The 23,144-nt window shown below is 36.3% G+C and overlaps 4 protein-coding genes and 3 long non-coding RNA genes across 23 annotated transcripts in view; 4 read left to right on the top strand and 3 right to left on the bottom strand.

Moving 5' to 3' along the window:
- The window catches only part of LOC140984337 (uncharacterized), a 41,011-nt gene extending 40,547 nt beyond the window's left edge, over positions 1 to 464 (bottom strand). Inside the window, exon 1 of one of the 2 annotated variants that reach the window (XM_073451669.1) lies at positions 398 to 464. The gene's annotated coding sequence lies outside the window, so the exon portion shown is untranslated. The other variant, XM_073451668.1, reaches the window with a different exon arrangement.
- Positions 465 to 1,098: 634 nt separating this feature from the next.
- LOC140984084 (uncharacterized) lies at positions 1,099 to 6,289 on the top strand. 16 transcript variants are annotated; one of them, XM_073451261.1, is made up of 5 exons: positions 1,099 to 3,800; positions 4,093 to 4,185; positions 4,410 to 4,706; positions 5,657 to 5,744; positions 5,913 to 6,289. In XM_073451261.1, the coding sequence occupies exon 1, from the start codon at positions 1,196 to 1,198 to the stop codon at positions 3,749 to 3,751; it is 2,556 nt and encodes an 851-aa protein (XP_073307362.1). In that variant the 5' UTR covers positions 1,099 to 1,195; the 3' UTR covers positions 3,752 to 3,800; positions 4,093 to 4,185; positions 4,410 to 4,706; positions 5,657 to 5,744; positions 5,913 to 6,289. The 16 variants fall into 16 exon arrangements, with proteins under 16 accessions (XP_073307362.1, XP_073307363.1, XP_073307361.1 ...); XM_073451262.1 differs by having other exon boundaries at positions 5,657 to 5,757; XM_073451260.1 differs by having other exon boundaries at positions 4,410 to 4,513; positions 4,756 to 6,289.
- A 1,679-nt stretch (positions 6,290 to 7,968) lies between these two features.
- Positions 7,969 to 8,540, bottom strand: LOC140983715 (uncharacterized). The gene is made up of 2 exons (XR_012176494.1): positions 8,504 to 8,540; positions 7,969 to 8,282 (listed from the first exon to the last, which is right to left on the bottom strand). It is a non-coding gene; the product is annotated as an uncharacterized lncRNA (long non-coding RNA).
- A 114-nt stretch (positions 8,541 to 8,654) lies between these two features.
- Positions 8,655 to 11,063, top strand: LOC140985356 (uncharacterized). Its single transcript, XM_073453192.1, has 2 exons — positions 8,655 to 9,915; positions 10,229 to 11,063. The coding sequence occupies exons 1-2, from the start codon at positions 9,321 to 9,323 to the stop codon at positions 10,261 to 10,263; spliced, it is 630 nt and encodes a 209-aa protein (XP_073309293.1). The 5' UTR covers positions 8,655 to 9,320; the 3' UTR covers positions 10,264 to 11,063.
- LOC140984622 (uncharacterized) lies at positions 8,787 to 9,248 on the top strand. The gene has a single exon (XM_073452170.1). The coding sequence runs from the start codon at positions 8,787 to 8,789 to the stop codon at positions 9,246 to 9,248; it is 462 nt and encodes a 153-aa protein (XP_073308271.1).
- A 2,298-nt stretch (positions 11,064 to 13,361) lies between the features above and the next one.
- LOC140985105 (uncharacterized) lies at positions 13,362 to 14,716 on the top strand. The gene is made up of 3 exons (XR_012176700.1): positions 13,362 to 13,547; positions 13,638 to 13,660; positions 13,892 to 14,716. It is a non-coding gene; the product is annotated as an uncharacterized lncRNA (long non-coding RNA).
- Positions 14,717 to 14,953: 237 nt separating this feature from the next.
- Positions 14,954 to 16,253, bottom strand: LOC140985104 (uncharacterized). Its single transcript, XR_012176699.1, has 3 exons — positions 16,105 to 16,253; positions 15,309 to 15,365; positions 14,954 to 15,217 (listed from the first exon to the last, which is right to left on the bottom strand). It is a non-coding gene; the product is annotated as an uncharacterized lncRNA (long non-coding RNA).
- Positions 16,254 to 23,144: the final 6,891 nt, after the last annotated feature.

Here is a 23,144-nt window from a genome sequence, read left to right as displayed (position 1 = left end):
CATACAAAGAAACAACAGGGACACTGAAATTAAAAAACAAGCCCGCTCCTTACCAGAAATTGAGACGGAAAACCCCAATCAAAGTAACGATTAATAGCTCCAAGAGCCAATTACAACACAACTAAAATATATCACTGAAAAGAAAACCCAAAGCTCAGGCTATGACTCCATACAACCAAATCAGTACCCAAAAAACGAATAAGGGACAATTACTCTAAATCGAAAAAAAAAAAGTGGTGATCTAGAACAACCGACGGCTAAAATACTAATGACAACACGATTCGAACCTCGAAATCCCACGAGGCGAAGCAGAAACGGAACAATCGAACGAATAAACAGTTCCATATTAGCGAATCTCAAGGAAGATAATCAGATTGTAGATTAGCGTTTCGAGTACCTTGGCAGTCGGTGCAGTGCAGCTGAACAAGCAAACCGCTCCTCCACTGTAATGTTTAATCCTCCGAAAAACCTAGCCTCGCAGTGAAATGACCTTTTTATCCCGGTTAAGAATCTTTTGGTGGGGGCGGGCCCGGGCCCGGGCCAGGCCAGAAGGTGTTAATTCCATAGATACGATAAGAGAGCCACCCACCTACGCTTTTTCAATTTTTTTATTTATTATTTAATAACAATATTGTATTTGTTAATTCTTCTCAGTTTGCAATTGAAGCTCACGTACAATTTGCTGGACGACTTAATGCAGCTTACATTCATATATTCCCTAATGATTATTTACAAAATTAATTCAGCTTCTTCAAGATGATGTGATTAATAATCAAATGTATGAAATAAGATTGTTTATTATATAATAATTTATAATTTTGAAATTTGAGTCTTGTTATGTCAAAACGGACTGACAATGCGAGACACTTACGATCCGTCATATCGTCGTTTCAACGGATTAGATACGATGAGATGGACTAACTCAATCGATATCGTCACCTTTTTTTTGTTATGACAGTAGAATCCGGCCCTTCAATGCACACTATCACATTGAATAAATAAATTATTGGACTAAAACGCATTAGCAAGATGTCATTTGATAAACCTAGTTTTATCACTTTGCTTTCTAATTGAAAAGGAAAAATTAATTAAAATATATTTAATAGTGGATTATTCATTCATCTGCCCCGAACCCTGTCGCGAGGGGGTTTATGCCGCAATTGCAAATCTTGTGCACAGAGAACAGCCCAAGAAAATGAAATTCTCAACTTCATCGTTTCCTCAAAAATCACTGATTTCATTAATTCGCTACAAATCTTCATCAACATCATCTTCTTCCATCTCCACTACAGATACAGCACTTGTTTCACAGCTCGACCCTGCTAAGCCACATTCAACCCTGGAGCCACAAAACTCGATCAAAATCCAAACTTTTCAAACCCCCATTTCAGTAAAATCTGACTTGAGCCAAACCCATGTCATAGAAACCCTTCTAGCTCATAGAAATGATCCCGTTTATGCGCTCAATTATTTCAAATGGGTCGAGAAACAGCGTGATTTCGCGCGTGGAATACCGGACGCTTTATGCATATTGCTCCATATACTAATGAGTTCCCAGGGACATTATACTGTAGCTAGGAATTTGCTGAATTGTTACTTGTCTGATGATTCTCCCACCTCATCCAGTGCGCTTGTTGATCACTTGATCGATTGTGCTGAGAGGTTTAGTTTTGAGCTGGAGCCGCGTGTTTTTAGTTACCTGTTGGATGGATGTATTAGAGAAGGGAGGTTAAAAGATGCGATGGATTGCTACCATTCATTGGTTTGTAATGGTATAACGCCATTTATATTTGTTTTAAATAACTTGTTGAGAAAATTGATCAAAGCAAACAAGATTGATGCTGCACGGGAATTGTTTAACGACTTGTGTGTAAAGAATATAAGTTATGATTGTGGCACCGTGAATGAGATGATGCGTGCCTTCCTTAAAGAGGGTAAGGCTGACGAAGCTGATAAATACTTTCTGGAGGCGAAGGGTAGAGGTATTAATCTGACCAAACCTCTTTATTCTGCAGCTATTCGTGCTTCTTGTATGAAATTGGATTCCACTGCCGCCTCTGGCTTGTTGAGTGAGGTGAAGGAAAAGGGTTGGATTCCCTCTGAGGGTATGTTTACGAACGTAATTTGTACATGTGTGAAGCAGAGGAACATGATAGAGGCGTTAAGATTGAAGGATGATATGATTAGCAGTGGGCATTCTCTGAATCTGGTTGTTGCAACTAGCTTGATGAAGGGCTATTATCAGCAGGGAGATTTGAATACTGCTTTGGCGTTGTTTGATAAAATTGTTGAGGATGGGCTTATTCCTAACAAGGTCACCTATGCAGTCCTCATAGAAGGATGTTGTAAGAATGGAAATATGGGGAAAGCACAAGATTTATATTTCCAAATGAAATTGGCCGGTATTCTTCCCACTGTCTATATTGTAAATTCTTTAATTAAAGGGTACCTGAAGGCTCAAATGCTGGACGAAGCACTCAAGCTCTTTGACGAGGCTATTGAAGCTCGAATTGCCAATTCTTTTACGTACAATAATCTAATTTCCTGGTTCTGTAAAGGGTTTTGGGTAGATGAAGCGCATAAAATTTGGTGCAAGATGATTGATCAGGGAGTTGAACCGACTGTGGTTTCCTATAACAACATGATTATGGGGTACTGCAAAAAGGGGAACATGAATGTGGCTATAGCCTTACTTTCTGAAATGGGAGTAAAGAATTTGAAAGCAAATGTTGTCACATATAGTATATTGGTTGATGGGTATTTCAAGAAATATGAAACTGAAAAGGCTGTTGAAATGTTTAACCGAATGGTGCACTTGGGAATTTCCCCCTCTGATTTCACGTACAACACATTTGTCAGTGGTTTATGCAAAGCAGGCCGAACAACTGAAGCAAAAGATAGAATGCAAAAGTTTGTGGAGGCTGGTTTTAGTCCCATGTGCATGACTTATAATAGCATAATTGATGGGTTTATAAAGGAAGGTGATGTTGATTCTGCAGTGAATGTTTATCAGGAGATGTTGGAAACAGGAATTATACCCAACGTTATAACTTATACCACTTTAATTGACGGATTTTGCAAGCACAAAAAGGCGGATCTTGCTTTGAAAATGTTAAATGAAATGCGGGCGAAAGGTGTTGACATGGATATAACCGCATATGGTGCACTCATAAATGCATATAGCAAAAGAAGTGACATGAATAGTGCATCCGAGCTTTTCGATGAAATTTTTCAAGCGGGTCTATCCCCAAATAAAGTTATTTACAACATCATGATCAATGGCTTCAAAAACGTTTGTAATATGGAATCAGCACTTGACTTGTACGATAAAATGAAGAATCAGGAAATTAAGGGTGATTTGGAAACTTATACCACTTTGATAGATGGGCTCCTAAAGGAGGGAAATATAATTCTCGCTTCAGATTTCTATCAAGAAATGCTTGTCAAGAACATTCATCCGGATGTTATCACATACTCGGTTCTAGTGAATGGTCTTTGTAACAAAGGACAGGTGGAAAATGCTGCCAAAATCCTGGAAGAGATGAAGAAAAAGAGCATATCGCCTAACATACTTATTTATAATACGTTGATTGCTGGATATTTCAGGGATGGAAATTTGATAGAGGCTTTTAGATTGCATGATGAAATGCTTGATAGAGGTCTCACTCCTGATGATGCGACTTATGATCTTCTTATCAGTGGAAAGTTGAAGTTGAAACAGAACATCCCTGCTAAAACTTCAAATGCATGAGCCAACATCTTGGAGTTACTGATGTTCTAGTTTTTCTGCTGTGTAGATGGTGAATCCATTGATCATATCATTCTTATTGGTAAATCGATTGATCATATCATATCAGCATTTAGTTATGATTCATTATTTATTTGTTACAGCTCTTTTAGATAGGTAACAAGTTCAATTTATTTTTTCTACCCATAAGTGGGTTATAGTCACATGAATGTGTGAGAGATAATGTGTACTTTTATTCTATCCACTCGGTTTCAGATTTCTCGTATGAATTCCATCTTTTATCTACTTCTTTCCTTTAATGTTTAGACATTCCATTAATTCCAGCATATAAATTCATATTTCAGAAGCAATTGGGAATGCACTGTCGCCTGTAATCAGACTGTAAAAGTTGCATCTATATTCCCAGAGTGCAAACATTTCATGCTGAATTCATGCAGGTCAGTGGTGTCTTGACATGGATTCTAGTCAATTCATCAGTTTTTCCAAATCTTGGTGTTAGCAAATTGTTTTTGCCTTTTTTTTACGTTGAGTTTAACTATTATTCTACTGTTTGGTGTTCTTTATTGATCTATAGTAATCATACAAGTTTGATTTCTTCTGCGTACCTCGACAACACTTTTAAGGATGTTAATTATCTATGTTCAATCCCTCCATTATTCAGCACTACAATTGGAGGCATGCATCATCTGCTTGAAAAGGTTTAAAGATGGTGCCAGGATTTGCCAGCTTTTCCAAACAAATGCATTGATTTACTGCTATTTATTGGTATCACACATATTAGTCTACATAAAATTTTTAAGGCCGGGCCATCTAAATATCCTTCCAGCCTTGCCACTCATGAATCATGATCTTTATCATCTATACATCAACATTGGCGCTGGCTTACTTAAGCTGTAAATTGGCTACTTCAGATTCTGCTACTGAGAGCATCAAATGAAAGTAATTCTTGTGCAATAAAGTATGTTTCTCTATCTTCAGCTCTTTTATCTAATTCTTTTTTGTTTTAGTAATAGAGGAATGAAGGAAGTTGTGCGGTTGACAGTTTCTCAAGAAAGAAAAGAATTTGCAGCTTGCTAGCAACTTCAGAAGGTCCTTGTGCTGTGTGGCTAACTGGCTTCTAGTTTTGGGGCTCGTGATGTGCATGCAACTTAGCACAGGGCAATCAATCTTATGACAATCATTTCATATCCTTAGCGTTAATGAAATTATCATTTGCATTCATTCATGTTTGAAGTTGTGTGGCCAAAATAGAAATGTTTGCCTAGAGATGAACTCTGAACAAAATCCCTAGCTAACAGCTAGCAATTTCTTCTCCCTAGCCCAAGCTAGTTACAGCTCTCAAGCAACAAAATAAATAGAATGAATAACAGGTCTCTCCCTCACATTTTTATTCTCTTCCCTCTTTCTGGACACTTCAATGGCTTGTGAGTCCTGAGCTGTTTAGATCTAGGCCCAATAATAATTGGGTCCACGACATATTGATCTTGAACATTTTGAAGCACCAACTTTTTTATCATACTTGTAATATGTGTTGATACTTGTTGGAGACCAATGAGCTTCACCTTGCTTCTTGTAATATTGCAGCATTGGCGAGCCTCCAACTGATCCTATGGGCCAGAGTGCAACAATACCATTTTATTTACCATTATTAGATGTGACGATTCAGTGAATCCTATGTACCAAAATGCTACACATCTCTTTAGATGTCAACTTGGTCACTTTGAGCAGTGATTTCTCTCTCCTTATATTCGAAATATACCTAGAATTATGACCTCCCTTTGACCTTAAGAAATTTGCATCATCCGCATGCACACATGATCATGCATTTTAAATAGCATTATTACTTCCATGCTTTTCTATTAATATATAATATATATTTATATATACAATTGTTTTATTTCGATGTAGCATCCTTGAATCTGGAAGAGCAAGAGGAGGATTCTTTGAGGTTCTAGTTTGAACTGTGTGGCATTTGGCATAAAACTATTGAATAAAGGTTGTATTAAATGGTGCGTAATAAATATTTGTTTGTTAAATGCACTTTTTATGCCAATGAGATTATGAATGCTCGTCTAGGATTGCCCACATGTTAGCAACTAATATGGATTTCAAAACTTCATAATTAACATTCACTGCTGATCATCTATTGATCCCTGGTTGATAGGCGTAAAGGTCGTTGTCTGACAGTTTGTTTGGAGAATACTAAAAAGAAAAAGGTTGAACTTCCCAGAGATGAAGTTGCAGCATCCAGAAGCTGGATGCCAAGAAGACACATCATTTTCGTTTTGATTTGTGCAGTGAACATTGAAGCTGGTTTCACCATCATCAAAGGCTTGCCTCATTGGTATGATAGGTCGAAAGCACATTATTCTTATCGTCAAGTATGAAACTCAAGTCAAGAAATTCCTGAATATTCCAAGATGTTCTCTGTGAATGAAATGCGGCTGAATCAGTATGCTACGTGAAAGGTAGAATACCAACTTTATTTCGGGCTGAAGGGGGAATAGATTGGTATCCATTTGGTGTCTTTTATTTTCTCCATGTTCTGTTGGATGATGAAGGATAGATTGCTTGTTACATACTAGTGGATTTCCTATACAACAGATTATTCCCACTATGCTAACGCAACACAAACTGACTTATAAAGAATATCAATCTTAAATTTGCAGTGTCATTTGGATGGCTTTTTAAAGTAATTTTGCAATCATTTTAGGCTGTGTTCTTGATTTTATTTCTCATCTTCCTTCTGGTTGCATTTTGAATGATTGAACATATAAATAAAATTGCAGAATAGAGTGCTTCCTTAGGAAAATTCCTCGAAAGAGGAAGATATGTTTTTTTTTTTACGACTTGCAAAAATAAAAGTGAGTATAACCACCTGTCACATTGTAATGCATATTACTATTTAATTTCCAAAACTTAAAATTAAATTTAATCATGTTTTGACAGATGATCCATTCATCATTCAATCGATGTAATCAAACACACCCTCAACATTACCATTAATTTGTTTTAAGGTTTATTTGTTACTTTTCACAATCCAAGAGATGTAATTGTAATATTTAAATATAGTTATACTTTTTTGGAAGATGTAATTATCCCTATAAATTAATGCTCATCATGTTAGAACTTTCAGAAAAGACAATTGTGAAATTTGATGGCATCGAACCCGACTCCCAAAATTTCCAACTAAAATCTGATGGCATCCACACATGGTTGAATTAATGTTTGATAAACATTAATCGATGTAAAAAGAAGTAAATGTAATTTCATTATTCAAAACAAATATAAATCCAACTGCAAATATTAAAGCGATTTGTTGATTGCGGAGGCAAATTGGAGGAAACATCCAAAACCTATGAAAAAAGAAACATCCAATATGACCTAAACATACAAACAAGAATTAGATTAAAAAAACTAGAACCTGAAACACAAGTTGGAATTTTTCAAAAACTGTTTTTCGTGATTTTTTATTTTTTGAGAAAAATCGGCTGATGATTTTATTACTCTACCTGAACACATTTGTTTCTTGGTATGAAAAGATTAGTTATATAAAGATTTTGAGAATTTTTGGAGATGATTTGCTATGTTTCCCTATTTTCTTTCCTATTTTAATGTTTAAATTTATTTAATATATTTATATATATAGTTTTGATTTATTTATTTGATTATTTAGATTATATTATTTTTGAAGCATATCTTATGTGTTTGTAGTGTAAAATTTCATTTGTAGGATAATAAAATTCATTAAATCATTTTTATTTATTTCATTTCTAACCTTTTTAAACATTAAATAAATTAATGTCTACAACAAATTATTTATGTGGCAAATCCTTTAATTTGCAACACGAAATAGTTTTATTTATTTATTTATTATTATTATTATTTTAAATTGACTATAAGAATTTTCTTCATGACACTTTTATAATTGATTCAATGCTCTTGTTATCGATAATCGATATGTATAATACTTTGATTAGTATATAAAACAATGATCTTTTTAAGCGGTTCCATTATTTTATTTGACCAATTAAAAATGATCAAATCGTCCATTAGGAACTAAACTGGAGTAGGGTTGCCATATAATAATATAGATTGTATCAGAGCTAAGTGTCAATTGAAATGTTGAGGAGTTGGATGAGTAAGGCAAATGTGGGGGCGAGTTCTAGACATTTGGTGTGAAGTCATGGTTCATGAATTAATGTTTTAATAAACGTAAATAGACATAAAAATTAGCAAATGCCAAGTTGTAACATATATCATCCATTTAAAACTAGCATAAATCCCATTGTCAAATTGAAATAAAGGAGAAAACAGTGACATTCAACACCATCTAAAACATAAAAACAAGTGTTTTGGCTAAAATGAAAAAATAAATAAATAATGTAAGAAGGGCAGACCAAAACTCAACCAATGAATGGTTGTCAAACACTGACAGAATTCAAGAAAGTCCCCGTCATAAATTTAGTCAAAATTCTCATCATCATCATCTGGAAGGGGCTGACTAGCAGCTGCAACAAGCTCTTCTTCATGCCTGCAAAAATCAACGGAGATTAAAGCAGTGAACAAGGAGGGGAAATGGAGTGAATTTGTTGTGATTTATGGGTGAGTGCGGGATAAGGAGGTTGGCCCATTCCTCTTGTTTGTGTAACCAGTTTGTATTGTGCTGTGTGTGCTGTGTGCCAAAGTGGGATAGAATGTGCGTGTCTGCAGTGACTATTTCTACCGTGTTGGTGAATGTAAAGAACGACTTACTGTAGCAGCACATGCAAATCAATTTGTACTTCAGGAGTATTAGAAGTCATTTGATGAAACACATTTTATCATTAGTCGCATTTATCCTTCTTTGCTGTTGGTATAAATAGGTTGACTTATAGTAGTTGAGCTTTAAGACTTTCATTTTTACAAAACTACAATCTGATATACAGAGAAAGAGCTTTTCTCGTTCATCAATGGAGTTTTGCCTCCATATTGTGTCTCGTTTTCTTTTCTAATATGGTATCAGAGCATTGAATCCGATTGCTCCTCTGTTCTCGCCATGGTGAAAGCTAATGCGCCACATCTTCAAGCTACGACTTCACAGAGTGGGAGAATTATCGATGATTCGAGCAGCCCGTATTTTCTCCAAAATGGTGATCATCCTGGTCTGGTGCTTGTATCTCACTTCCTTGCATGTAACAATTATAATACTTGGAGTCGTGCGATGTCTATGGCACTTACTGCTAAGAATAAGCTCGTTTTCGTTGATGGAACGTTCGTGTATCCTCCTCCTGAAGATTTGTTGTATGGTGCCTGGATTAGATGCAATAGTATGGTGATTTCGTGGTTACTTAATGCTGTAAGTCGAGAAATAGCTAATAGCCTCATGTATATGGCTACCGCATATGAGATTTGGATAGATCTCCGCGAAAGGTTCAATCAAGGTAATGCACCTCCAAATTTTCAAATCAAAAGGCTATTGACTGGTTTACAACAAGGTTCAATGGATGTTAGCACTTAATATACTCGTCTGAGAACTTTGTGGGATGAATTGAAAGATTTTCAGCTGGTATCGGTGTGTAAATGTGGTTCTATGAAGGATTGGGTGCAATACCAAAATCAGGACTATGTTATGCAATTTCTGATGGGACTCAATGAGTCATATGCTCAGATTCGTGCTCAAGTTCTGATGATGGATCCGATTCCTGTAATTTCGAAGGTCTTCTCATTAGTGGTTCAGGAAGAACGTCAACGATCCATACATTCTGACACTTCTGGTTTGTCATTGGATCACTCGTCCCCTAATCCGAGCATAGCGATTGTCAAGGGACCTTCATATGGTAAAAATGATAAAGGTAGAAAATCAGATCTACCAACTTGTTCTCACTGTCATTATCCAGGTCATACTAGTGATAAATGCTACCAATTGCATGGATATCCACCAAGTCATCCCAAATACAAGCCAAAGCAATATTCTGTATCCACGAGTAATGCATCTAAAGTTCGAGCAAACCATCTTAAAGTTGCTGATACTCCAGCTAATTCGCAATCAACCAGCAGTGCACCTGATTCACTAAGTCCCGACCAATGCAAGCAGCTCCTTGCTTTCTTGAGCACTCAACTGCAGCTTGGCTATGGCACCACTATGGATTCGAAACATCTTGAGGAATCTGCATCGTGTCTCAGTGGTATCTCTTCATTATCCTTTTATGATTCTTCTATCCTTAATAATCATTGGGTCTTAGACATGGGAGCCACACATCATATTTGTTGTTCTCTTGCATATTTTCATTCCTATAAACCACAAATTCCACAGTCACACTACCTGACAATTCCACAGTGGCAGCGACACATATAGGATCTGTTTTGTTGTCCCCTGACTTGATACTCGAGAATGTACTTTTTGTTGGCAGCTTCCATTTCAATCTTGTTTCTGTTAGTTCTCTGACTGAACATCTAAAGTGTTCTGTGTCCTTTTCTTCTGATTCTTGTGTCATTCAGGATATCACCAAGGAAATGAGGATTGGGATGGGTAGCCGCGTTGGTAACCTTTATGTTCTGAATCTATCCAACAATTTTCCTACAGTATGTAATGTTTCTCTTACTCATAGCCAATTATGGCATTACAGAATGGGACATCCCTCTTCACCTAGGTTGTGTGTACTAGGCCAGTTCTTTCATGATGATTCAATAAATCCAAGTGATGTACTTGACTGTTCAATTTGTCACCTAGCTAAACAAAAAAGATTGTCATTTTCTCCCAACAATTTAACTCGTGATATTCCTTTTGAGTTAATTTACATTGATGTTTGGGGTCCATTTCATCATTTGAGTGTTGAAGGATATAAGTATTTTCTTACTATTGTTGATGATCACACACGATACACTTGGATATATTTGATGAAAGCCAAATCTGATGTTTTGCGTATCTTACCTGATTTTTGCAAGTTGATCCATACACAATTTGGTTCCAAAGTCAAATCTGTTCGTTCTGACAATGCTCCAGAATTGAATTTCTCCAATTTCTTGAAGGCCGAGGGAATTGTATCATATCATTCATGTGTTGAACGACCACAGCAAAATTCCGTTGTGGAACGAAAACATCAACACATCTTGAATGTAGCTCGAGCTTTGCTGTTTCATTCACATGTCCCTTTAGTTTATTGGAGCGATTGTGTATCTACTGCAGTCTACCTCATCAATCGAACTCCCTCTACACGCCTTTCTGATAAAAGTCCTTTTGAGTTGTTGTTTCAGAAGCAGCCAACTTACACGCACCTTAGATCATTCGGGTGCCTTTGCTATGGCTCTACACTTTTGAGCCAACGCTCCAAATTTTCTCCTCATGCCATCAAATCTGTATTTCTTGGATATCCCTGGGGTTATAAAGCTTACAAACTTCTTAACATTGACACCAATGAAGTTTATATATCTCGGGATGTTGTTTTTCATGAGCACATTTTCCCATTTGCAGACCAGTCATCTCCACCCGACTCTTCTTCTCATTTCTTTTATGAAAATGTCCTTCCCACACATATTCATCTACCCTCACCAGCTGCTGACCCAATACCGCAATCTCATTCTAAAAGAGTGTCCACCAATCCTGGTTACTTACGTGACTATCATTGTTTTGCTACTTCCTCATGCTCACCTGAGCTGTCTACTGCTCACCCTTGTCATTGGTTCTTAGCACTCATCGGCTTTCATCTTCCTACCGAGCTTTTGTCAACAATATTTCATCCATTCATGAGCCTCACACATTCTCTCAAGCTGTTCAACACCCGGAATGGTGTCAGGCCATGACTGATGAGTTGAGTGCTTTAGAGAACAATAACACTTGGACCATTGTTTCCTTACCTCCTGGTAAACATGTCGTTGGTTGCAAATGGGTCTACAAAGCAAAGTTTCTAGCAGATGGGACTCTCGAACGATACAAGGCCCGCTTAGTCGCAAAAAGGTATACGCAACAAGAAGGGGTGGATTACTTTGAGACTTTTTCTCCTGTTGCTAAGTTGACCACAGTCCGAACCTTATTAGCTTTAGCAGCCATTCGAGGATGGTCCTTGATGCAACTTGATGTAAACAATGCATTTTTGCATGGTGACTTATTTGAGGAGGTTTACATGTCACTTCCTCCCGGATATGAACGAAAGGGGGAACCTTTTCCACCTAACGCTGTTTGCAAGCTACAAAAATCCTTATACGGACTCAAACAAGCCTCTCGACAATGGTTTGCTAAGTTCTCTTCCACTCTTCTCAAGATTGGTTTCGTTCAATCCCATGCGGACAGCTCCTTATTTGTTCGTACACATGGTGATGTGTTCTTAGCCTTGTTGGTATATGTGGATGACATAGTAATTGCCACAAACAATGACACTGAAGCTGAGAGTTTGAAACTTTTCTTGAACATGCAATTCAAGTTAAAGGACTTGGGCGACTTAAAATATTTCTTGGGTATTGAGGTAGCCAGATCTTCACGAGGTATATACATATGTCAGCGTCATTACGCACTTCAGCTAGTCACTGAAGCCGGACTCATTGGGAGTAAACCTCACACAACCCCCATGGATGCCAATTCGAAACTCAGTCAAGATGATGGTGAGTTATTAGCAGATCCATCCATGTATCGTAGGCTTGTAGGAAAGCTACTTTACCTCACTATCACACGTCCGGACTTGGCTATTCAGTAAACAAACTTAGTCAGTTTGTCTCGGCACCACGAACTGCTCATTTGCAATCTGTGTATTCAATTCTAAGATATGTGAAGGGTACAGCAGGTCAGGGCTTGTTCTATAGTTCGAAGACCGAAGCCAAATTGCATGTGTTCTCGGACTCTGATTGGGCTGCATTCCCTGATTCACGTCGCTCAGTCACTGGATTTTGTGTTATGTTAGGCAGCTCATTAGTTTCCTGGAAATCAAAGAAGCAGCAAACAATGTCTAAATCTTCTGCTGAAGCCGAGTACAGATCCATGGCAAATGCTACTTGTGAAGCCGTCTGGATGATTTCATTGCTCAGAGATTTGTGCACGGTGGTTGACGTACCAGTGACATTGTTTTGTGACAATCAAGCAGCCATTATATAGCATCCAACCCTGTATTTCATGAACGTACAAAACATATTGAGATTGGCTGTCACATCGTGCGCGAAAGAATACAGTCAGGCATCATTCGAGTACTACATGTTGCATCCCATTTGCAACTTGGAGATATGTTCACTAAGGCTCTTCTTCCTACAAAGCTTCGAGCACTGTTGCATTTACAAGAGATGAAAACCTATAGAACAATAAATCCACACACATAATCACACCATCTATATTTGTCAAATTTTAATCACTCGTATTTTATTGATTGATATCTGTCTATAAACCATACCACCAACCAAATCTAATACAATTTAGCTATAGTACAAATCATTTATATAAAATCATAATATATGTGTGAGAGCCCAGCCCAAGTGAACCCCAAGCCCAGCCCAATTTTAAGTAAGCTAAAATAATCATAATAAAATAAAATTAAAAAAAAAAAAAGAAAAGAGAAAGAAACGTGAATCCTCCGTCTGCTCCAGCCGAAAGTTTTTTCTTTCTTCTTCAACCCATTTCGCCGCCTTTGACCGGTCGTAACTCCACCACCGGTTGTCAAAAAATTAAAATAAATACATTTTCAGATAGCTCTCGTCGCAAGCTACACATTGATACCCATTTTGCACAGAAATCTCTCGATATTTTTCGAGCTCGTCGGAGAACGCCGCTCGTTTTCGCCGGAATTTGTGAGGAAACTATCGGTTTAAGTTTCCTAGACCTTTACTTCGAAGCCTTGAGGTATAATTATGATTTTAGGGTTTCGAAATTTTGGGTATTTTGAATAATTCGAATTTCAACAATTGATATATGTTGTATTATTGATTGTAGGTGAATTATTGAGTCGATTTGAGGTATTTCTCGACTTTTCAGAATTTATTTACTGAATTTCGAATTTTAAGATTTATAAGTTGGGATATTTCGACTTTTGAGCTGTACATGCGCTAGTCGGACACCGTTAAGATGTTGTGATTTGAAATTATAAGTTCTGGAAATTTAGTGTGAATTTTGGAATTTCTTTCGATAAATTCCTTGATTATTTAACCAAAATAGGAATTAATGTGCAATAAATAATTTTGCCACAGGATTGGAGTTTTCGAGAAATATTTAAGATATTTTGTAGTAAATTAAAGTCAGTTGAGGTACGTATGAACTGTTTTCATTACGACGTCTATTATGACGTGAGATGACGTTGAGTATGTTGTAATGATTTGTGGCGTGCTTTATGTGCTTTTGTGAATACGTGATTGCACTCATGCATTTATTTGTATTGATACTATTAGTGCATAGCATTTCGAGCCTTGACTCCTTTGATTACTATTGATATTGATCTATCGAGTTGTTGCGTCATCGATGGAGCGGGTGGGTAGGATTAGCACTCCTGATGACTTGCATGAGGGCTGAGCGGGTAGCTCCCGTACCCTCGATGCTACGTGCATGGATGAGTGGCGACTTGATGTTGCGTTGCTACGTTCCTGGCACGGGTGGCCACTGTTACTGTTGTTGATGCGATTCATTTGGACTCCGTTTGGTATCCGTTATCGGTTGTTACCTTTCACGCATTGCATTACATTGCATTGCATCGCATTTTACTTGATTTCATTTCATGTCAGTTATATTTGTCGTAATATTACTGGTTCGTCGTACTGGGGCCCGACCCCTCGTTTCTTTTTATGCTGTGGTTGTTTTTGATGCCATAGCAGGTTATCCAGGAGGATTTGACGCGTCTGGTGGAGCTTCAGGTAGTGGTGCCCAGTCGTCGAGTCATGGTTGAGAGTTCCCAGATATATATATACTATATTATGGAGTCATACATTTACCGGAGAGATGCCCCGTGTAGCTGTACTGTTATTTTTACGATGTTTTGAAATGATGGTTGTGTGATCGAGCCTTGCCGGCTCTGCATGTGTTTAGTCCTGGCCAGTGCGGCTATAGGTTGTGAATTGATGTTATGACTTTATTTCGAGCGTATAAAGTTATTGTTGTGTTTTGATTTTTTTTTGGGATGTCCTATTTACGAATAGGTCATGCCGAAATTTCGGTAGGCCCAAAATGAAAAATTTTAATCGCTTTCGCTGGTTACATTAAGATATCCTGGTTGTTTGGTCATTAAATATTAATCAGGAGCACGGGCCCCCACAATATGAACCTTCGAGGAGAACGCAGGCAAGACAGCTAACATGTTCAGAAGAAAATAGAGATGAGTGGGATCTCAAATGCCATAAGTGAACATCAATCATTACATCCATGAGATTTTCAGCAAAAAAAAAAAGTGTCAATAAAAATTACTTTCTAGTATTCATCCCCAAGGCCACCAAATTTCTCCTGGCCGGCTGTGTCCCAATAATAAAATCTAATTTTCCCAAAGTTTGTGAAGAAATCCAATGGATGAACTTCAACACCGATGGTGGCTGCACAAAAAGAGTACCTCTTCACAAAACACTCATACACAAAAATACAGTAAACTGATTTTCAAGTAAATATTTTATTAAACAGTCTTACGCTCGTATTTCTTCTCAAATTCACCAGTAAGATGCCTTTTCACAAATGTGGTTTTTCCTGCAACAGCACAAGCAACTCAGCTTAATCCATAGCACATACATTATTTATACTAGTGATTTTTCACACGTATTACGTGCTTGTACAATCTTTTTTAAAATTAACTTGATTTATATTCAAACAGATGTGATATCATAATTGTACAAATTAATGATGGGTGATAATGCAATATGAAATTATTACATATTACAATATGATTTGATTATATTCGAATTAATCTCGTACCATAATTGTGAAAATTAATAAGGACTGTAATTTTTACCTAATGATTAAAAAAACAAAAACAATCCATGACACCAATTCAAACTTGATAAATAGTAAGAGATGCCATCCAAGTTTGCGTCTAAAAATAAAACTTAGTTGAACTTAGAAAGAGAGGCCCCAACATATGCAAAATGCTATCAGAATTCATAGTTTCATGCAAAATAATCACGTCAGTAAATACAATCGTTTCCGAATAAAACCTAAAAGCTAATCACGACATGGATTTCCCGTTTCATACAACCACGAAACTCAAGACAAAGGAAAATAGAATTTGATAAATAGCTTTAAAATGAAAAAAAAAAACGGATCAATCTTCTCCAAAAAGAAAAGCAAAGATTAAAACTTTAAATCATGCAACCGTAGACAAAACAATCGTAAAGTTAAATTTCTCTGAAAAAAAAATAAGAGTGGCGAATATAGTTTCGAGATTAGTAACCATCTCTATTTCTTAGATTTAAACAATAATTAAAATTACCGGTGCCACCATCTCCAACGATTACAAGCTTGAAATTAGGGTAATCCACTGTCTGTTGATTCGGCAACGCCTAAAACACACATTAAAACATCGTATTATACATATAAAAAAAAATTACACAAAAAATGATATCGTTCACTAAAATCGAAGAAAACACAACAATCATAAAAATTAAAAAAAATCATCGAAGCACGGAAAAAAATGCTTACTATTAGGTTTGGTCCAATCTTTCTCCAGCCCATTACCATAGCCCGTTTTCCCTTCCATCCTTTTTGTTTTCACATCTGGGTTGTAGGGCTTTAATGAGACTCTCTTCCTTTTTATTTATAGTGGCCGCCTAACGTTTCTTTTCTCCCAAGAGAGTGAGCAGCCGATTTGAGAGAAGAGAGAACGTGAGACTTTGCTTCATATGCGTCTTCCTTCGGTGACTGAGTGTCTTCGGTGTTCTCTCTGTTTTGTGTTCCTTTCTCTCTCGTTTGTTCTCGTGATAGTAAGGGGCCAAATTCTCTGTGTGTGTGTGTGCAACCCGCTGGCCGTGAGAGCATTAACCATTGAGAGCGTGAGTTGAGGGCATTAATCAGTTTTTCTATTGGGAAACCCTTTGTGGTCTTCACCTTGGGATTTACTGCGTATTTGGAGAGGCCAAAATCAGTTTGTCTGAGCCCTGTTTTATATTCTAACATATCATATTACATTGGTTATTGTTGTGACTACAAGTTGCAGGTCGGTCAGCCTAAAGGAAGGTACAACATCACCGACAGATGGGCTCTTAACAGTGGTATCCGAGCCATTGGTTGCTGCCCGCTGTGTCGTCGCCGTCGGTTCGTCGGAATCTGAAACTCTTACTTAGGGTTTCGCTCTGGTATATTGGCTGGAACCTCTTTTTGCTGTTTTGTAGCGTAACCGCTTGCTGCGAATTTATGTGTTGGGATTTGCTGCTGGTAGAACTCTAGGTTTTATGTGCTTGTTGTGTTTCCATTTCCGTGGCTAAAAGTTATTTCCGCTGTTTTCGTTTTGATCTTGTGTTATTGAAATTTTTCCTGTGTGAAAAATTTGCTTTTTCGTTAACTGTTGTGTTTTTTAAAAATGGCTATGACTTGATATAATCTCGAACCTTTTAATGGAAAAATAGATTTTTCAATATGGCAAAAGAAAATGAAAGGTATTTTGGTACAACAAAGAGTTTTCAAAGCGATAGACGTGTCATATTCTGCTGCTGAAACTCATGAAAAAAGGACTGAAATGGATGAGTTTGCCTATTCGTCTATAATTCTGAACTTGTCTGACTCTGTGTTAAGAAAAGTTGGTAAACTGAAATCGGCTAAGGAACTTTGGGAAAAATTAGAAGAACTTTACACTGAAACTTCGTTGCTCAGTAAATTGTTTTTGCTTGAGAAATTTTTCCGGTTCAAACTTGACTTAAACAAGGACATCGATGAAAACCTTGATGTGTTTACCAAATTAGTTCAAGATATTAAGCAAACATGAGATAAGAATATTAATGATTACACCCCTATTGTTCTTTTAAATGTCATACCTGATTCTTACAGTGATGTTAAATCTGCTATTAAGTATGGTAGAGATCAGGTAAGTCTAGAAACTGTCGTGAACGGCCTGAAAAGCAAAGAGATAGATTTAAAAACCAATAAGGGTGGTAATAATTTTGGTGAGGTCATGTTTGTTAGAAGAACGTCTAAAAACAGATTTCAGAATCAAAAACCTTTAAACAACCACAACCAATCTTCTGTTAAAAATAGAGGTAAGAGTAAGGCGAGATCCAAGTCGAGACCCAAGAATAGAAAATGCTATAATTGTGGTGAAAATGGCCATTATATTAGAGAGTGTTCTATGCCCAAGCAAACAAAAACCAAGATTTCAAAAATCAGCATGATGACCATGCTAATATGGCTTCTAGTAGTGAAAACATGGGTGATGTTTTTATTGTGACTGAGGTATGTGATGTGTCAATGATGAATTCGGTGCATTCAACTTCTTTGTGTGAGAATGAATGGCTAGTTGATTCTGCGTGCACTTTCTACCTGTCCCCATTTAAAAATCTATTTTCTAATTATAAAGAAGTGAAGCATGGGTCTGTTTCTATGGCAAATGAAAAATTGTGTCAAGTTGCTGGTCTTGTTGATGTATCGCTGAAATTTGATTCTGGTTATGTGTTAATTTTGAAAAATGTGAGGCATGTTCCTGATTTATGTCATAATTTGATTTCATGTGCTGCATTAGAAGATGATGGTTTACAGGGTAGATGGGGAAACGGGGTTATGGAAATTATGAAAGGGACTTTAGTGGTTTTCAAAGCTGCCAAAAAGAGAAACTTGTATGTTTGTCATGCTGAATGTGAATCCTGTGTGCAAAATTCTGTGAATGTTGTCTTAAGTGACAAAACTGATTTGTGGCACAAAAGATTAGATCACATGAGTTCTAAGGGTCTAGAAATTTTGCACGCCACAAAAGATTAGGTCACATGAATTCTAAGGGTCTAGAAATTTTGCACAAAGATGCTTATTTTGGTAGTGATAAATTGTCTTGTATGCCATTTTGTGACTCTTGTGTTCTTAGTAAACAGTCCAGAGTTAAGTTTCCAAATTCTCCTATTCGCAAACACTCTGTCACCTCTGAAATACTTGAGTATTTGCATGCTGATGTGTGGGGTCCTGCTAGTTTGCCAACACATGGTGGAAATCAGTATTTTCTATCTGTTATTGATGATTTTTCAAGAAAAGTTTGGGTGTTTTTAATGAAAAACAAATCTTATGCTTTTGAGAAGTTTAAAAACTGGAAAAACTTGATTGAAAATCAAGCAGGTAAGAAAATTAAAATTCTAAGAATTGATAATGGGCTTGAATTTTGTAATCGATTGTTTGACAATTTATGTGTTGAATCTGGTATTCAAAGACATAGGACAGTCCCTTATACGCCTCAGCAAAATGACGTCGCTGAACATATGAATAGAACTTTACTTGAAAAGGTGAGGTGTATGCTTGCAAGTTCTGGGGCGAAGCTGTTTGCACTGCTGCTTATTTGATAAATAGGTCTCTTTCTGTGCCTTAGAATGGTAAGTGTCCAAAATCTGTGTGGTCTGGTACGCAAATTAATTTTTCAAACTTGAAAGTTTTTGGTTGTTCTAATTTTGTGCATCAGAAAAATGACAAACTTGAACCTAGGTCTGTGAAATGTGTTTTTCTTGGCTATCCTGATGGGGTTAAGGGTTATAGATTGTGGTTAAGGGACCAATCTGGTTTTAAAGTGTTAATCAATAGGGATGTTGTTTTCAATGAGTTTGAATTTCCCTGTTTATCTGTTCCTTTACCTACTCCTGAACCTGCCACTGCTCCAAACAAGGTGGAGCATTTACTTGGTCCAAGTCATGATTCTGAAAATGTGCAGAATATTCCTAATGTGAATGATTTACCTGAAAATCTGCCTGAAACTATTTTTGATAATCAAGTTGATACTGATGCGCATGAAGAAATTGTTGAAAATATGCCTGAAACTGATCTTAGTGATTTGAATGATTATCAATCGGCTAGGGATAGACCTAAAATAAATATTAGGCAGCCACAACATTTTGATGATTTTCATATGACTTCTCATGCATTTAGTGTGTTTGAGTCAATTGATAATGTTGAACCAAAGTCATATGAAGAAGCTTTAAAATCTGAAAACTCTGTGCAATGGATAAATGCGATGAATGAAGAAATCAATTCGCTGCATGTTAACAACACTTGGATCCTTGTACATAAACCTGAAAATTGTTCTGTTGTGGACTGTAAGTGGTTATTTAAGGTCAAAAATGAATATGAATCTGTTAGATTTAAAGCTAGGTTAGTGGATAAGGGCTTTACTCAAAAGGAAGGGATAGACTATACTGAAATATTTGCTCCTGTTGTAAAGTTTACTAATGTGAGAATTATGCTTGTCCTTGTTGCTCAGTTTGATTGGGAGTTGAAACAATTAGATGTTAAAACAGCTTTTTTACATGGTGAACTTGATGAAAAAATTTTTATGAGACAACCTGATGGTTTTGTTGATTTTAAGTATCCTGATCATATTTGTTTGCTAAAGAAATCTTTGTATGGATTGAAGCAATCTCCTAGGCAATTGAACAAAAAGTTTGATGAATGCATGCTTTCTATGGATTTTACTAGAAGTAATTATGATCATTGCTTGTATTTCAAACACAATGCTAAAGTTCCCGTTTTCTTGCTTATCTATGTGGATGATATGCTATTGATTAGTTCTTGTATGAAAACTATTGATCATGTCAAAAATTGCTTGAGTGATATGAAATTCCTAGGAGATGCTAAACGTATTCTTGACATGAACATTTATAGGAATAGAAAATGTTCTGTCATTATCATCATTCTATTCATATTCTCATTCCATTCCAAAATTAATTATATTCATACATTATTTCATTCCAATATATCAATCATGACCTTGGTGATCATTAAATAGGAAAACGTTCTCATCGGAGTAGCCAAGTGGATGATTCTAAGAAAAATATCAAGCCAGCCAAGAAGTAATACAATATTATAATATTACAATGACAATAGATTTATGGCTTATAATGGAACACCGTGTTCACTGAAACACAACCCAACTGGGTTCACCACGTGGCAACTGGCTACACCCATCCGCACCCCAAGGGGGCCAATTTCCAAAATCACCGCCAATCGTTTCCCGATATTTCTACGTACTGCTAGGTTGGTCCATATATATTATAGAGGAGTATCACAATGCATGCATTTTGTATTATTTTCCAAAACATTCATAAACTAATATTAAATTTTTTAGGAGTTAATTTTTATAATATTTATTTTTAAATTAGTAAGAATAATATTTCTAATAGAGTTATTTTAGAATATAACTATTCTATCAATTATGATGGATTATATTTGTTATTGTACCAATGATATTTTGGATATTTCAAAAAAAATAATAATAATAATATCATGATACCAAATTAATTTTTAAATTACTATACCACCCAATCCAAAAAAAAACAAATTAATACAATGNATATATATATATATATATATATATATCTATATTTATTAAAAAAGGGAATTTGACAATTGTCATAACTCTAGTGTCGTGATCCTTCTCATTCAAATCTATCCCTATATATATATATGCAACGAATAAAGGAGCACAACCAGTTAAGCATATCATTTTCCCCGTTAGAATGAGCAATGAAAAATCCCACGAGGGGACACTGCTCTTATCAGAAGAAGACGATCATCCGATGCAGAGTAAAGGGATTGATAGCGTGAGTTTTAATTTGCATTAAAAATTTGAACAGAATCTCAAGAAATCAGATAAATAAAACGATAATCTAGTAAAATGGTTAATTACTAGTGATGATATATGATGCCCATTCCCATTTCATTTGATGGAAATGCATGGAATATCGCATGGGAATTATTAGATATATATAGTAGTTAAAGAGCAAGAAATCTTAACTATTAAAGGATCAAATGCATCATTGTGCTTAAGTGATTAATTTGCAGGAAGATGAACCAGAAGAGGATCCTATGGCAAGTGGAGTGTGCAGAAAACAGAAGAAGGCGCGTTCTGCCCAAGTCCATAACTTCACTGAGAGGGTCGGTCAGCATTCATTCCCTCTCTTCTCTCTGTACGGATATATATAATATATTTGTGTGTGTGTGTGCACGCTTTGTGATCAATCTCCATTACCTTTTTCCATTGATTTCATGGGTCCACACAGGGGTAATTTGATCATATTTTCTCCTCTTTTGTCTTCACTTAGGAATTTTCTTTCCTTTGAGCAGATAAGAAGGCGGCGGCTCAAGGAAAAGATGAAACGTCTTCAAGAACTCGTTCCCAATTGCAGCAGGGTACGTACTTTGTTTGAAAAATGATATTGTTGTTCTTGCATGTGTGATTCGTTTATTTGTTCATTTTCAGAGGGACAAGGCATCGGTATTGGATGATGCCGTTAAATACATAAAGAACTTACAGTATCAACTTCAGGTATTTTCACTCATCAAAAAAGTTTGAAATTTTGTAAAAGTTGATCATCTACCAAGATTTCGATTTCGCGGGCACAGATGATGTCGATGACCCAAGGTTGTACCATGTCACAAGTAGCATGCTTGATGCAATCTCCGATGCATCATCGTCTCCCGAGCCTCCCCTCGTTCCCGCACACAAGGCCGTGGGGTGATTATGAAACAGGAGATGGGATCGGAATCAGTAATCTTGCAGGCCCCCCGGTTCTTGATGCAATACCAGAACTTTTTCCCAATATACCAACACCGCAAGCCTGGGAATCACCGGCATTTCCAATACTTGGTGGAATATCAGAAGACGTCACGATCCCAAACTACGATTTCTTGGAATCTTTGTTGCCCTTGAGTACTTCTTCAAGTTTGGTGCCGTTTTTGGGATTAAACTGTCCTCTGCAGGGTGAAGCGCATCAAGTCCCTGTTACATCCTTCTTCTCCGGCTAGATCTCAACCGATAGACGAACATTTAGGTGCACCATCACCTAAATATCATACAATGCAAGAGCAATCACATTTTGCATCTTCTCACAACAAAGAAATTACAGTTAATGTGCTTTCAGATGAGATGATTGGATTACGACTATAGGATATGAAATAGGATTAAATTATTATTAATAATAATATTATTATTATTTGTTTATTTAATTAAGTTTAGCATATATAATATAAATAAAAGAAAGATATAAAAGATAATATTGAATCAAAATGATAAGTAACCGAAAGATGATGGCTCCACTTTATGTTTAAATTATTTGAAATGTATTTGATTTAATATTCAAATTGACATTAAAATTTCCAATATATTCGGTCGACTCAGGACCATATTTTAAGGTGGTCTTAAATTTTTTTATATTTATAGTATTAATTCAAATACATGTTCAAAACAATATTATTCTATCAACAATTTGATATACAAATAGAATTCTTTGTTTACTCAATAAAATAAAATTTGATATTCATAATTCTTAAATGAATTTTTTGTTTGACAACTTA

This window comes from Primulina huaijiensis, chromosome 9 (assembly GCF_012295235.1).
Source record: "Primulina huaijiensis isolate GDHJ02 chromosome 9, ASM1229523v2, whole genome shotgun sequence".
Taxonomy (NCBI): Eukaryota; Viridiplantae; Streptophyta; class Magnoliopsida; order Lamiales; family Gesneriaceae; genus Primulina; species Primulina huaijiensis.
The sequence above is the reverse complement of the archived record's forward strand: the minus strand, read 5'-3'. Positions and strand labels throughout refer to the sequence as shown.